This window comes from Cyprinodon variegatus, unplaced genomic scaffold (genome assembly GCF_000732505.1).
Source record: "Cyprinodon variegatus isolate N-32 unplaced genomic scaffold, C_variegatus-1.0 Scaffold316, whole genome shotgun sequence".
NCBI classification, from domain to species: domain Eukaryota; kingdom Metazoa; phylum Chordata; class Actinopteri; order Cyprinodontiformes; family Cyprinodontidae; genus Cyprinodon; species Cyprinodon variegatus.
This window is the reverse complement of record NW_015150769.1, coordinates 152,278-163,833: the sequence shown is the minus strand read 5'-3', so window position 1 is coordinate 163,833 and position 11,556 is coordinate 152,278. Positions and strand designations below refer to the sequence as shown.

At 40.8% G+C, this 11,556-nt stretch overlaps 1 protein-coding gene across 1 annotated transcript in view; it reads right to left on the bottom strand.

The window, feature by feature from the left end:
- Nucleotides 1–11,556, bottom strand: part of LOC107090913 (transmembrane protein 189-like) — a 45,759-nt gene that overhangs the window by 1,863 nt on the left and 32,340 nt on the right. The window contains exons 4-5 of the mRNA XM_015384553.1: nucleotides 11,165–11,309; nucleotides 4,724–4,936 (exon numbers count right to left, since the gene is read on the bottom strand). Coding sequence (XP_015240039.1) covers nucleotides 4,724–4,936; nucleotides 11,165–11,309 — 358 coding nt within the window. The remainder of the gene's footprint in view (nucleotides 1–4,723; nucleotides 4,937–11,164; nucleotides 11,310–11,556) is intronic.

The following is an 11,556-nucleotide window of genomic DNA, read 5'->3' as shown; positions in this document are numbered from 1 at the left end:
ATATTGTTTCCCGTAATGGTGTGAAGAGGATTGGGCAGCAGACAAAAGGCCAAGGCCTCTGCTATCCGATCCATGGCCGCTTAAACTGGCTCTGGGGCATGTCACTTACTAGGGGGAAGAAGCCTAAGCTTGTGCGGAAGGTGCAGCGATACTGGATAGAAATAGTTGGGCTCACCTCCACACACAGCCAGGGCTCTGGAACCCAGCTCCTTGAGTGAGGCTGGACTCTCTTCTCCTCCTGAGTGGACCAGCTATGCTGGCTCATTTTGGACTTTACACTGGCAGAAAAGAGGGTTGCAACCCTTTGCCTTTGGGTAGGGGGAAGTCTCATTTTGGCTTACGGGCAGAACAGCAGTACGAGTACTGGGTCTTCTTAGTGTCCCATGGGAGGGTGTTGGATAGCGGCCCTCACGGGGATTCCATCATTCTCCTGGGAGACTTCAACGCCCATGTGGGAAATGACATTGAAACATGGAGAGGCATGATAGGAAGGAATGGACCGCCACTCGGCTCAACTCTGAACCTGAGTGGTGTTTCATTATTGGACATCTGTGCAAGTCACAGGTTATCCATAATGAACACTACTGTATGTTCGAGCATAGGGACTCCCATCGGTGCACAGTACACCTTAGGCTGGAGGTCCATGATTGACTTTTCAATCATATATTTTGACCTTGAGCCGCAGGTCTTGAACACTCTGGTGAAGAGAGGGGCACGGATACGCTGGAAGAGGAGGAAGCTAGACAGGCTCGGCAGGCCAAAATAAATAGTGAGCATCTGGCAATGTCTGGTGGAGCCCTCGTTCAGGGATATGTTCAACCTCCACCTCCGGGAGAGCTTTTTCCAGATTCCGGTGTAGTTTGGGGACATGGAGTTTCAGTGGGCCATGTTCTTTGTCTCCATTGTCAATATATCTGCCCCTAGCTGTGACCATAAGGTCTGTGACGTCCATTGTGGTGGCAAACCTTGAACCCGGTGGTGGACCCGGCAGTAAGAATGCTGTCAAGCTGGTGAAGGAAACCTATTGAGCCTGGTCTGCTTGTGGGACTCCTAAGGCAGCAAGCAGGTACAATAAGGCCAACTGTGACACAGTGTGGGGGGTTGCAGAGGCAAAAACAAGGGCCTGGGTGGACTTTGAAGACTATCAGTTTTCCTCAAAACTACTCAGGCAAACCGTCTGACACCTCTAACACTGTTTCCATTGGGAGTGGGGAGCTATGAAAGGAATACTTTGAGGTTCTCCTCCGTCCGGCTGACACGCTTTCCGTGGTCGAAGAAGAGACAGGGTGCTCTGCCGGATTTGTTTATTACTTAGGCTGAAGTCACCAAGGTGGTCAAAAAACAGTGGCAAAGCTTTGGGGTGAATGAGATCTGCCCTGAGGACCTTACAGCTCTGGATGTTGTTGAGCTGTTGTGGCTAACAGGCCTCTTAAACAACACATGGAGGTCGGAGACAGTGCCCCTGGATTGGCAAACTGGTTCGGTGGTTCTCCAGCACAAGAAAGGGTGGCAGAGGGTGCGTTCCAACTATAGAGGAATCACAATTCTCATTCTCCCTAACAAGGCCTATGCCAGGGTGCTGGAGAGGAGAGTCTAGCAAATAGTCGAATCTGAGCAGTACCTGGTGAAACCTGGCTTATAAATTGGGAGGAGCCTGGTAGCTGGACCTCTGGTTTTAAGTAAGTTTTGATCAACAATCTTTTTCTTTTGGTGCTCTTTCTACATGATCCAGCTTCTTTCGGCTCATTCACGACATCTCTGGTCTGCATGGGGTCTAAGCTAATTTCAAAATGGATCTATGCTTCTGTAGGTTATTCTTACAGTAATGGTTATTGGCACATGGTATCTAGTATTTTGTAGATATATCTAAATAATTTATACCATTTATGGCTCCACAGAAATGCTACCTCCAGGCAGACTTTCGTCTCCCTCTCGCGGTCATTACCTTAACTCCAAAGCATGAAAGGTCTCCTTTTCTATTTCACATCTACACAATGACTTTAAATTGCTGTACATTTAAGCCTCCTGCCTTATTCTCATTATGTGCAGAAGGATGGAGGGGTTTCCCAGGAGACACCCTTAAGCTTTTCACTTCCTATGATGTTTACAGACTTTCAGCAGCTGTGAATTTATCCGTTTGAGTTAAGCAAATTCATGAACGTGTGGCTGCAGGCCAAAATACATTAACATGTACCCATGAATGAATGCATGGCACCCATGTAGTAGCAGAGGAGCCTTGAGAGAGTAGACAAAATAATCTTGATTTATGCACACAAAGTTTACCTTTAAAGTTTGAATTAATCCACAGATTAAAACAGAACTAATGTTCAGACAACGAGGAAGCATGTGTTTAAGTCACATCTGGTTGCTGCAGAATCCGTCTCTCTCTTGGTTGGAATCATCCAGAAGTATTTTATTTCCACCATTTTTCCATGTTTCTCCTTTCTCCCCTGTTGTCCTCCCCTGTCCTCCCCCCTCCCATCCGCTGCCTGTGAAGTCCTATTTGTTAGAACAGACAGCAGGTTAGCATTAAATATACATGGGGATTGTCAGCCGGTGGTGAACACAAAGGCAGCAAGGCGGGCCCCCGGAGGACTCCGAGCTAGGCCCAGGCTGCGCGAGCAGGGGACCGTCGTCAGCCCCCTGTGGACTCTTCCCCTGTCCCCGACCACCACCTCCTTCCTCCACAAACACAGGTTAGGAACCGAAGAGGTCAGAGCGACCGGCACACGCTAACAGATGCGAGACTCTGCAGAATGTAGTGGAGTGTGTTCACCGTGCCACCCCCGACAGCTCAGGCTCACATCTGTCGTCCGCTGGGGCGCAGGGTGACGTACGAGCAGAGTCGCCCCCTGAGTATCCCTCCCGCTTTCACCCAGATGCAGACTGAATACAGAGTGTGGATGTGTGACAGAGGCCTCTAGTCTCCACAGACCCACACACACACAAACACAACATTTGCTTTTAGTTATTTATAAACTGACACACAGTCGCCATTTTATGTGAATCTGCAGAGAAATCCAAGTTTAATTATTCTGGAAACATCATCTTCTCTTTTAACCTTCCAAAATGGATGTTTTAATGTGACTTTGAAGGGGTTTACGTCTGATAATTTAATTTTGTTTTAAATATTTTCATTTTGTGCCTTTAAAAAATATGCTCTAAAGATATAAAGAAAGATAAACAAGAAATAATAAACCAAGATGCGCAAACAGTGGAACTAAGTCCATCCTGTCTGCTTCACCTATTGAAGGGTAGAAAGAAGCTTCCGGTAGCTTGGGATGAAACGGGTTGATCAACCGATCACCATCAAAGCTGATCCTGCTTTATAAGCAGGAATTTGCTGCTCTGGTGTCACCTAACACAGATTCACTGGTTCAAGGAGAAAGTTTCTCAATACAAAGAACATGGCAGCAGAACTGAGATTTGATGTTACATCTGTTCTCTGGAGAGATGAGACCAAAGTAGAGATGTTTGGCTCCATTTTTGGAGAAACTAAATGCTGCATATCAGCCCGAACACGTCATACTCATTTAAAACAGGTTGGTGGAGTTTAATCCTTTGGGCTTTTTCTGCAGGCATACATTAAGGAGCCCATTTAGAGAGAAAAAAAAAATGGTTGTTTCAATTTTTTGTCAGACAATTTTTTTATCCAATAAACTCCTAAATTTTTAATCCTATAAAAATTTTTTTAGAATTTCTCAATTTTTATTTTAATTCCTGAACCAACAGAATTCTGAATGCTGCAAACTAATCTATCAGCCAGGATAGATTTACCTATTTTCATTGTATTTTTTATTTAGTTTCATTGTGTGCAACGTCTACATCCAGTGGTTCATGATTTTAGATACTGTTGTGTTAACATTTATTGTGTAAGTAGCACAAAAGGGCTGTGTTTTTATTGTAAGCACCTTACAGGAGTTGGGCCAATGCGTTCCTTGTTGTTTTATTATACAATAAAAATAAAGGAAATCTGCTTCTGATTTCCAGCCAGTCTTTAACATAAATCCTACATAAATCACTGCTTCATCATGACAAATATTTTAGAGACATCATGTTTTAAACATGGGACCTATCAAAACAGGTCAAATAGAGTAATGATTCCTGAAATAGAGCTTTACATGTAAATAAAACATGTTCCTTAATAGTTAATCTCACGTGGTATATTTAATTTGAAATTAGATATCTGTAAAAACTGGGCATAAAGAACTAGCTTCCTAATGAGTATTGAACTGCTGTATTTTAACTTCATAAGTATGAAGTAAACTGTATAAATTGGTACTTATGGATGATTGATTGATATAAATAAAACATCTAAGAGATAATCTTGATTTTTTTTTTTATGTGTAAATCTCAAGGCTGAGATAAAGACATATGTCATCTTCTTCTCCAGACCTGAAAAATAGCTTAATGCATTTCAACAGTTTTAAAATGGAGCAAAAACCTTGTTGACCACCCCATATTCTAGAATATTTGCCCATAATATTCTACTCAGATTTTAGTGCCATAAATAAGTTGAGGTGTTCCAAACACACACACAGTCAAAGTCTGGACCTCACCCTGATTGAAGTGTGGTGGGACCGTCACTGTAAGGAAAAAAAATAGGTCTGCAAACCTCATGAGCTGAGGAAACGTGGAAGAATAGCGGATCCAAATCTAGAGAGGACCAAGTTGATGAGAGCTACTGCTGTCACTGTAGCTTCTTTAGCTCTGAAGGCCATACCTGTGGTGATGCAGTAGTACGTCTCATGAGGTGAAACATGGTGGATGCGGTGGTGTTTCCGTGGTAACACCAGGTGCCAGTCCTGCAGCAGGGTGACCCAGCGGGGTAGACCAAAGTATGAGTGGCTCCACTTGTGAATCTGATTGGTCAACGTCACAAAAACCGCCAAGGCAAAAACGTAGCAGTCCCAGGGGTAGGACGCCACCAAGGCCTCTAAAAGGAGACGGGGGAAAAAGGACTAAGTTAGGCGATTGGTTGATCAAGATGTATGGACATACAGAGGGAAAGAGCCACATGGAGACAAGCTGTGGAGGGATGAGGAAACCAGAAAGAAAGGAAAAGGCTGTTTACAGAGAAGAGGACTGAAACCACGGCAGATGGCCGCTCACACTGAGTCTGGTTCTCCTGGAGGTTTCTTCCAGTTAAAAGTGAGTTTTTCCTCTCCACTGTTGCTACAAGCATGCTTAGTGTGAGGGATTGCATCCACTTCAATGAGTTGATGCGATCAACTGGTTTTCCTTAGAAAGAAAACTTTGAATCAATTTGACTGTATGATCTGGTGAACTGTAAAGTGCCTTGAGATGACATGTGTTGTGAATTGGCGATATAGAATTGAAATTGAAACTAGGAATTATAGAGAACAGCTGGGATGCAACCGTTTCAAACTTATCTGTTTCCTTAGAAAGAAAATAGATTAGAGCAAATCGACAAAAGAAACAAATCCAGGGAGAATATATCTCTGAGGAACAGAAGAGAAGATCAGTGAGCTGTTTGAGTATTTTAATGTAACCAGAAGGATAAAACGGATCTTCCGTATCATAACTTACTTTTCACATTCATGTTTTGTTTCGGTATATTCATACAATCCATGTAAAGGAGACATGTAATTAAAAAAGGGGCATTTTATAATTTCCAGAGTTTTCTATGATAACATATATAATAAAGGTAATGTTATGCCTTCAGCAGATGCTTTCTAAACAATTTATACACAAAAAAGTCTCAGCTGGTTAAAGCAACAACACTGAAGTTTATGTTGGAAATCTTCAAGATCTACATAAAATGAGCCTTTGTTTTGTTTTGGGTCAGCAGGGGTTCTGGACACTTATATAGATGCCGTTTGTACAGACCAACCATAAAGGACGCCCAGTCTCTCTCTCTTACTGTTAATCTTTAACTCTAACTTAAAAAAGGTGAGGCCTGCAGGATAAATGATATTCTGGGTTCTTTTGAGACCTCCTAAATGTCTCACATTTAACATCTACACACTGGCTCGTCTACACAATGCACAATCCATTGTTGAATCAATCTAAAAAAGCTGTGCATCCTGAGGAACCCCAGCAGAATGCATTGTCATTGACTTGTATAAAGCACATAGCGACAGTGGACAGTCGCTTGTTTGGTGTCACTGATTTTGCAGCTTCTCCATCTTTTCATAACTCTGATGAAATTAACCAGAATTGGGATGAAGACCAGCAACCACTGTCCTCCATATTTCCACATCCTTATACACAACAGCCCCATCCAAGTGTGTGTTTTTCTTTATTCTGATGCAGGTAAAGCTGTAACTCAGCTGAGGGATGGAGAACAGCAGATAAGTGGTTTTCCGACTGTGACAAAGTGGCAACGAAACTGAATTTTACACAGCGAGAGGCGATGCAAAGCTGTGAACCAAAAGTATCATTTGGACTGAGAAACTGCTGAAAAATAGCTTTTATTCAACTGTCTGACTGACAGAACAAGACGATATTAAAAAATATATATTTATTATCTATCTTACAAGATAGTAATAAAAAAAAAATCTTAGACTGAGGTTCTGTTTGGAGGAAAACTTGCTTTTCTATTGAACTCCCTTTAGTTTGTGCAGACGGCTGGGTGTAAAACACTGGGTGTACATGTATCTATTCAGCAACAACACAAAGCTTTTAGCTAGATTCAAGATAGCTGGTTAACAAATAAAAGCTTTGTATTCGTACATTTTTTTTTATTTTGTATAGAGCTGATAAAACTACCAACAAAGGCTAAATTGTTTTAGGTTGAGCTGCTTCAAATAATAGAAAATCTCTCTGGTTCCTTCTCAGAGTCACTGAGAACCAGACTCCTCCTCTTTGAACTGAGAACAACAGATTCTGGTTCTTTAAAAAAAATTATTCCATATTAATTCATATTAATTTTAGTTTTGCACTGATACGGATACCAGCATCGGGCAGGGCCCCGATACAGCACTAGTAAAATGGTGATATGGGCGAGTACCGACAAATAAGGCACCGATAACATTTTGAGAACCAAAAGATTATTCAACTATTGTCACCCATTCCAGGTACGCAATAAAAGGTTCTACTGGATTCACTTTGTATTAGTCTTTTTCCTGCTTCACAAAGGTAGGCAGCAGCTTGACAAAGCCATGATGGCCATTATTTTACCGATGGTATCGGCATGGTAACAGCCGATACTGCAAAGCCAAGTATTGGGTATCGGTGCAACACTAATTAATATGTAAATATACAAGATTATCATTAAGTTATCAATTTAATTTTAAAAGAAGAAAAAATAAATAAAGAGCTGTGGAGAGAAACAAAAGTCAGCCTCATATGCACAAAAGGTACATCTCTAAATAAATCTCTCAGATAAAAAGTAAAAGCAGAAATTTAATAAATAAGATTTAATTCAATCTTTTAAAAACAATTAAAACTAAATGACTTATGTGAAAGAAGTTTATCTACTTATATTAGTGTTTATTCTATAATACAGTTTTGAAGCACATTGTTGCAGAGATCTGAACAAAAAACACATCTAATGATATGAATAACAATATAGGTAATTTTCTATAATATATGAGATAAATTAAAGGTTTAACTAATGTTTTAATTTTATTGTTTAATTGCAAAACTTAAGACACATTTCAAATTCCAAATTAAAAAACTAGTTAAATACTTTTCTGTAAACAATCTTCTGCTGCTATAAGCTGTTCTTTGGATTATTATTACTAATGTGTTGGATCATGGTCATTTTGGCCCTTACTATTTTCAAACAAAGATAATGACAGCTAGTAATACTCCACACATCCACTGTCTAATGCCTTCTCTTCATGTCTGAATGATGTTCAAACAGCAGCCAGGCTAATTAATTGCAAAATTAGCTCTGGATGCTGGGGCCTGTAGCTTGAGTATCTTGCTTTTATTCTGACTGAATCTGAAATATTAGAACTCAAAAAGAACAAAAGTCTTTTTTTTCTGCAACCAAGGCCATTCAGCTTAAACTTGCTCAGTTAAGGATTTATGTTTTTTCAGCTTTTACTTCTATGTCTCTTGTTAACTGCTAATGCTGAAATGACTTACAGGCGTCCTCCTCACCCCACATCCCTCTTTCTTTGAAAAAAACCAAACTACAATCTCTTGACCTCGGTTCAAACACGGACATGTCAGCTGGAGATGTCAACTCTCCCCCTCATCCTGTGTCTCTGTGTTTGTCCGGTGACACGGTGAGGAGCTTGACATGACAGGTTTAGATGTCATCTTACCGCTACATGACCCTCGTATGCCCCCGCCCCCTCCCGCCAGCCCACTCAAACTCTTAGCAGTGACCTCTTCGGGAGCAGACATGACAGGAAAACAAGTTGCCGTGTCCCTGCCTCCGTTCGGTGACCTCCTGACAGGACAAGCGTGGACATCGCCCACATGTGGGCTTCAACTGTCCTCTGATCCTTCATGATGAAGACCATTCATTTCCCTCTAGTTCCAGTTTCTAACATCCTTTGTTTCTTGAGATCTGTTAAATCAACTTTTTGTTTTCTTTAGTGCGTCTTCAGCATTGCACAGTTTAAAGAAACTTTTTTTCTACATTTTCTCAAATTTTTTATGACAATTATATTTAAATAAGTAAATGTAAAAGAAGTTCACATAAAATTCTGTATAAATAAGAAAATATCCTTTTTAGCCATTTGCAAAGACTAAACCCTACATGAACTGACCAGGTTGTTATTAATGGAAGTCGGAAGCGAACGTTTGAATGCATGAAGCTGCAGCAGGCCATGGTGCTCCTGATTCAACGTAATGACAAAACATTTTTAAGCAAAAATTAAAAGCATTGAGTTTTGTGGGTTTTTACAAAAATTTTAATAATCTTTTCTGACAGAACCATTTTACCTCAAGACTCTGTCTAATTATTTTAAACCGTACAATCTTAGATTGAATATCTTTCTTAGTTTTTTTTTTTTTTTTATTCATAGGACAATTAAAGAGAAGTAAAAAAAATGACTCTGGGGCTCTAAGTGCTTCAGCTGAAGACAAATGGACTTTTCTTGTTTCATGAAGATGCTTCACGTCTCCTCCAAAAGGCTTTTTCACTCATTTTCTCCTGAAGCACTTACCCCTGTCCTGGAAGACTGACAATCCAAAGCTCACTGTAAGAGAGATGAAGCAAAGGGTGACATCTTGGGCTCACCGTGTTTCCATGACAACAAATACATGTGATCTACAACCCAGCTGATGGACTGGGAGTGCCACTAAAAGAAAAGGCTTCTGTTTTCCTAAAAAAACAAACAAAAATTACAATAAAAATTGTTTTTTCTTAAACTTCAGTGAAAACGTAACTGTGTACTTTGGTCAAATCAAAGAGAGATTTCCTATGGAGGGAAAACACCTCAAGCACACTAAAGAGTATGGTGTTGGATCTACAGTATAATGCTGTGGGTCTGTTTTCCTTCTAAAGACTGGAGGACCCTTGCTGGAGGCCAGGGCAACTACTCTGTAACACAACTGGGGCATAAATCCAGTGCCTTCTGCCAGAAAGCTGAAAATGAGTTTTCAATGAGCCTTTCAGCAGAGTTATTATCGCTACCTGGTTAGGTTTCTTCCTGTTAAACTTTAATTTTCCTCTCCACTGTCGCTTCAAGCATGCTTGGTGTGAGGGATTGCTGGTGAGTCAATGAGTCGATGCAATCAGCTGGTTTTCCTTAAATAGAAAACTTTGAACCAATCTGACCGTGTGATATGGTTGAAAAGGTGCCTTAAGATGAAATGTGTTGTGAATTGGTGCTATATAAGTAAACTGAATTGAATTCAATCAATAATCCCAAAAATCTCACCAAATAACCCCAGAAATAATTAAAAACATGAATTAACCATCTCTGTTCCCGGTAGTTTTAGCATGTTTTCAAATTAACTAAATTTACCTTAAATACACAAACTAAAACAGTCAAATAAATACCAGGTAAAGATTTCAACTTGAGATACTGAGGTAGTTGGCTTCCCCCAAAAAATTCAACATTCAGAGTACCTAGACCAAAGTAAAAAGCCAACCATCATTGATGCCCTCTGGTTCTTGCAATGTCACAAGGAGACATGGTCTTCTGCTGAAGGACAGGCAACTATCTAGACAGGTTGTAGGTCCATCACAGGGCAAATAATGCACACACACTAATAACGAGGGACTGTTTAGAGAGACCAATCAACCAAACAGCCACGTTTTTTTCCCTGTGGGGGGAGGCCAGAGAGCCCTCAGTGAACCTGTGCATGCACAGAGAGAACATACAAACGAATAGGGACAGGGGGTCAAACTCAGGACCTTCTTACTGCAAAGAAACAGTGCAACCACAAACTGAACCACAAAATAATTATTATTCATCCTGTAAATAGGAGAATTTTATTTATTCCATTATAAATGGAACATTTTATTTTGTGCTAGGCCAAAATGTAGCATCACAAACCTTGCTGTGTCTAAGTTAACTTCATTCACATTGAAAAATATTTAATTAATGATAAACTCACTCAGAATTATTACACTTATAGCTATAATTAAAACAAGACATTACAGATTAATACTAAGACATAATCAAACCCAAGTTTGAAATTTAGTTAAATTACCTTGTAATATTTGCTTTCTAATTAGATCAAATCTTAACCTCTGAAGGTAAATAATCCAATAAATGCTCAGCTCTGGTGTAAGTGGTGTTTCCGCCCCCCTTCGCTGACATGATTTATATCTGAGAAACTTGGTTCCAGAGGTTTGGAGCAGCTTAACCCCACAGCGCCGTACGTAATGCAGCCTTTAACCCGAATAACTGGTGTCACCTCCCCTGTTCTCCTCCCATTAGTGACCTTTATGCTTCAGCTGAAGTGCAGACATGACAGGTGGAGATGTCACCTCCTCATAAGCGCTCTGCCAGCTCTTCCTGCTGCTCCTCCTCCTCCTCCAGTCCCTCCCTTTCTGCTCTCAGGGTCAGAGCACACGATTACCAGAACTGCCACAGGTCTGAAAACAACTTCCTGTACGTTGGTCTTTCTAACCCTGAGATTCTGCTGCAGGTCGCTGGAGAGAATCTGACCTTCTTCAGTCCTTAGAATCACTTTTGAATGTCATGAAATTCAACTGAAAACAATCCTCAGAATTCCAGGTGAAAAGTGACAACAGGCCTGTAGACAAACCTACAGGCGCAGCATGTACCTGGTGTGTATGTGAGGAACTTGTAGGCCATGTGAGCTAGGGGCAGGATGGGGATCATACAGTTGTCGCCGTTGGTTTCAATGAAGTCGTGCCGAGTGATGGCGGTTGGATCGATGTGGTGCTCCCTGAATGGTCGGATGAAAGCCTGTGAAGAGAAAAATCATTGCTTTGTGGTTCTCTTCCCTCTTTAGGACAGAACAACCTTTAAAGGGAAGTATGCTGTTATTTAACTAAAGGACACTGAAACACAAACACAGTGAACTCCATAATCTGATCCAACAGGGTGCAGAACAACCTAAGATATCAGTTTCTATTATTAGCTCTTTCAATTATCAGCCCAGTTCCTGGGCATGATATATTACCACTTGTAAAGGAAGAAAATATTCTAACAT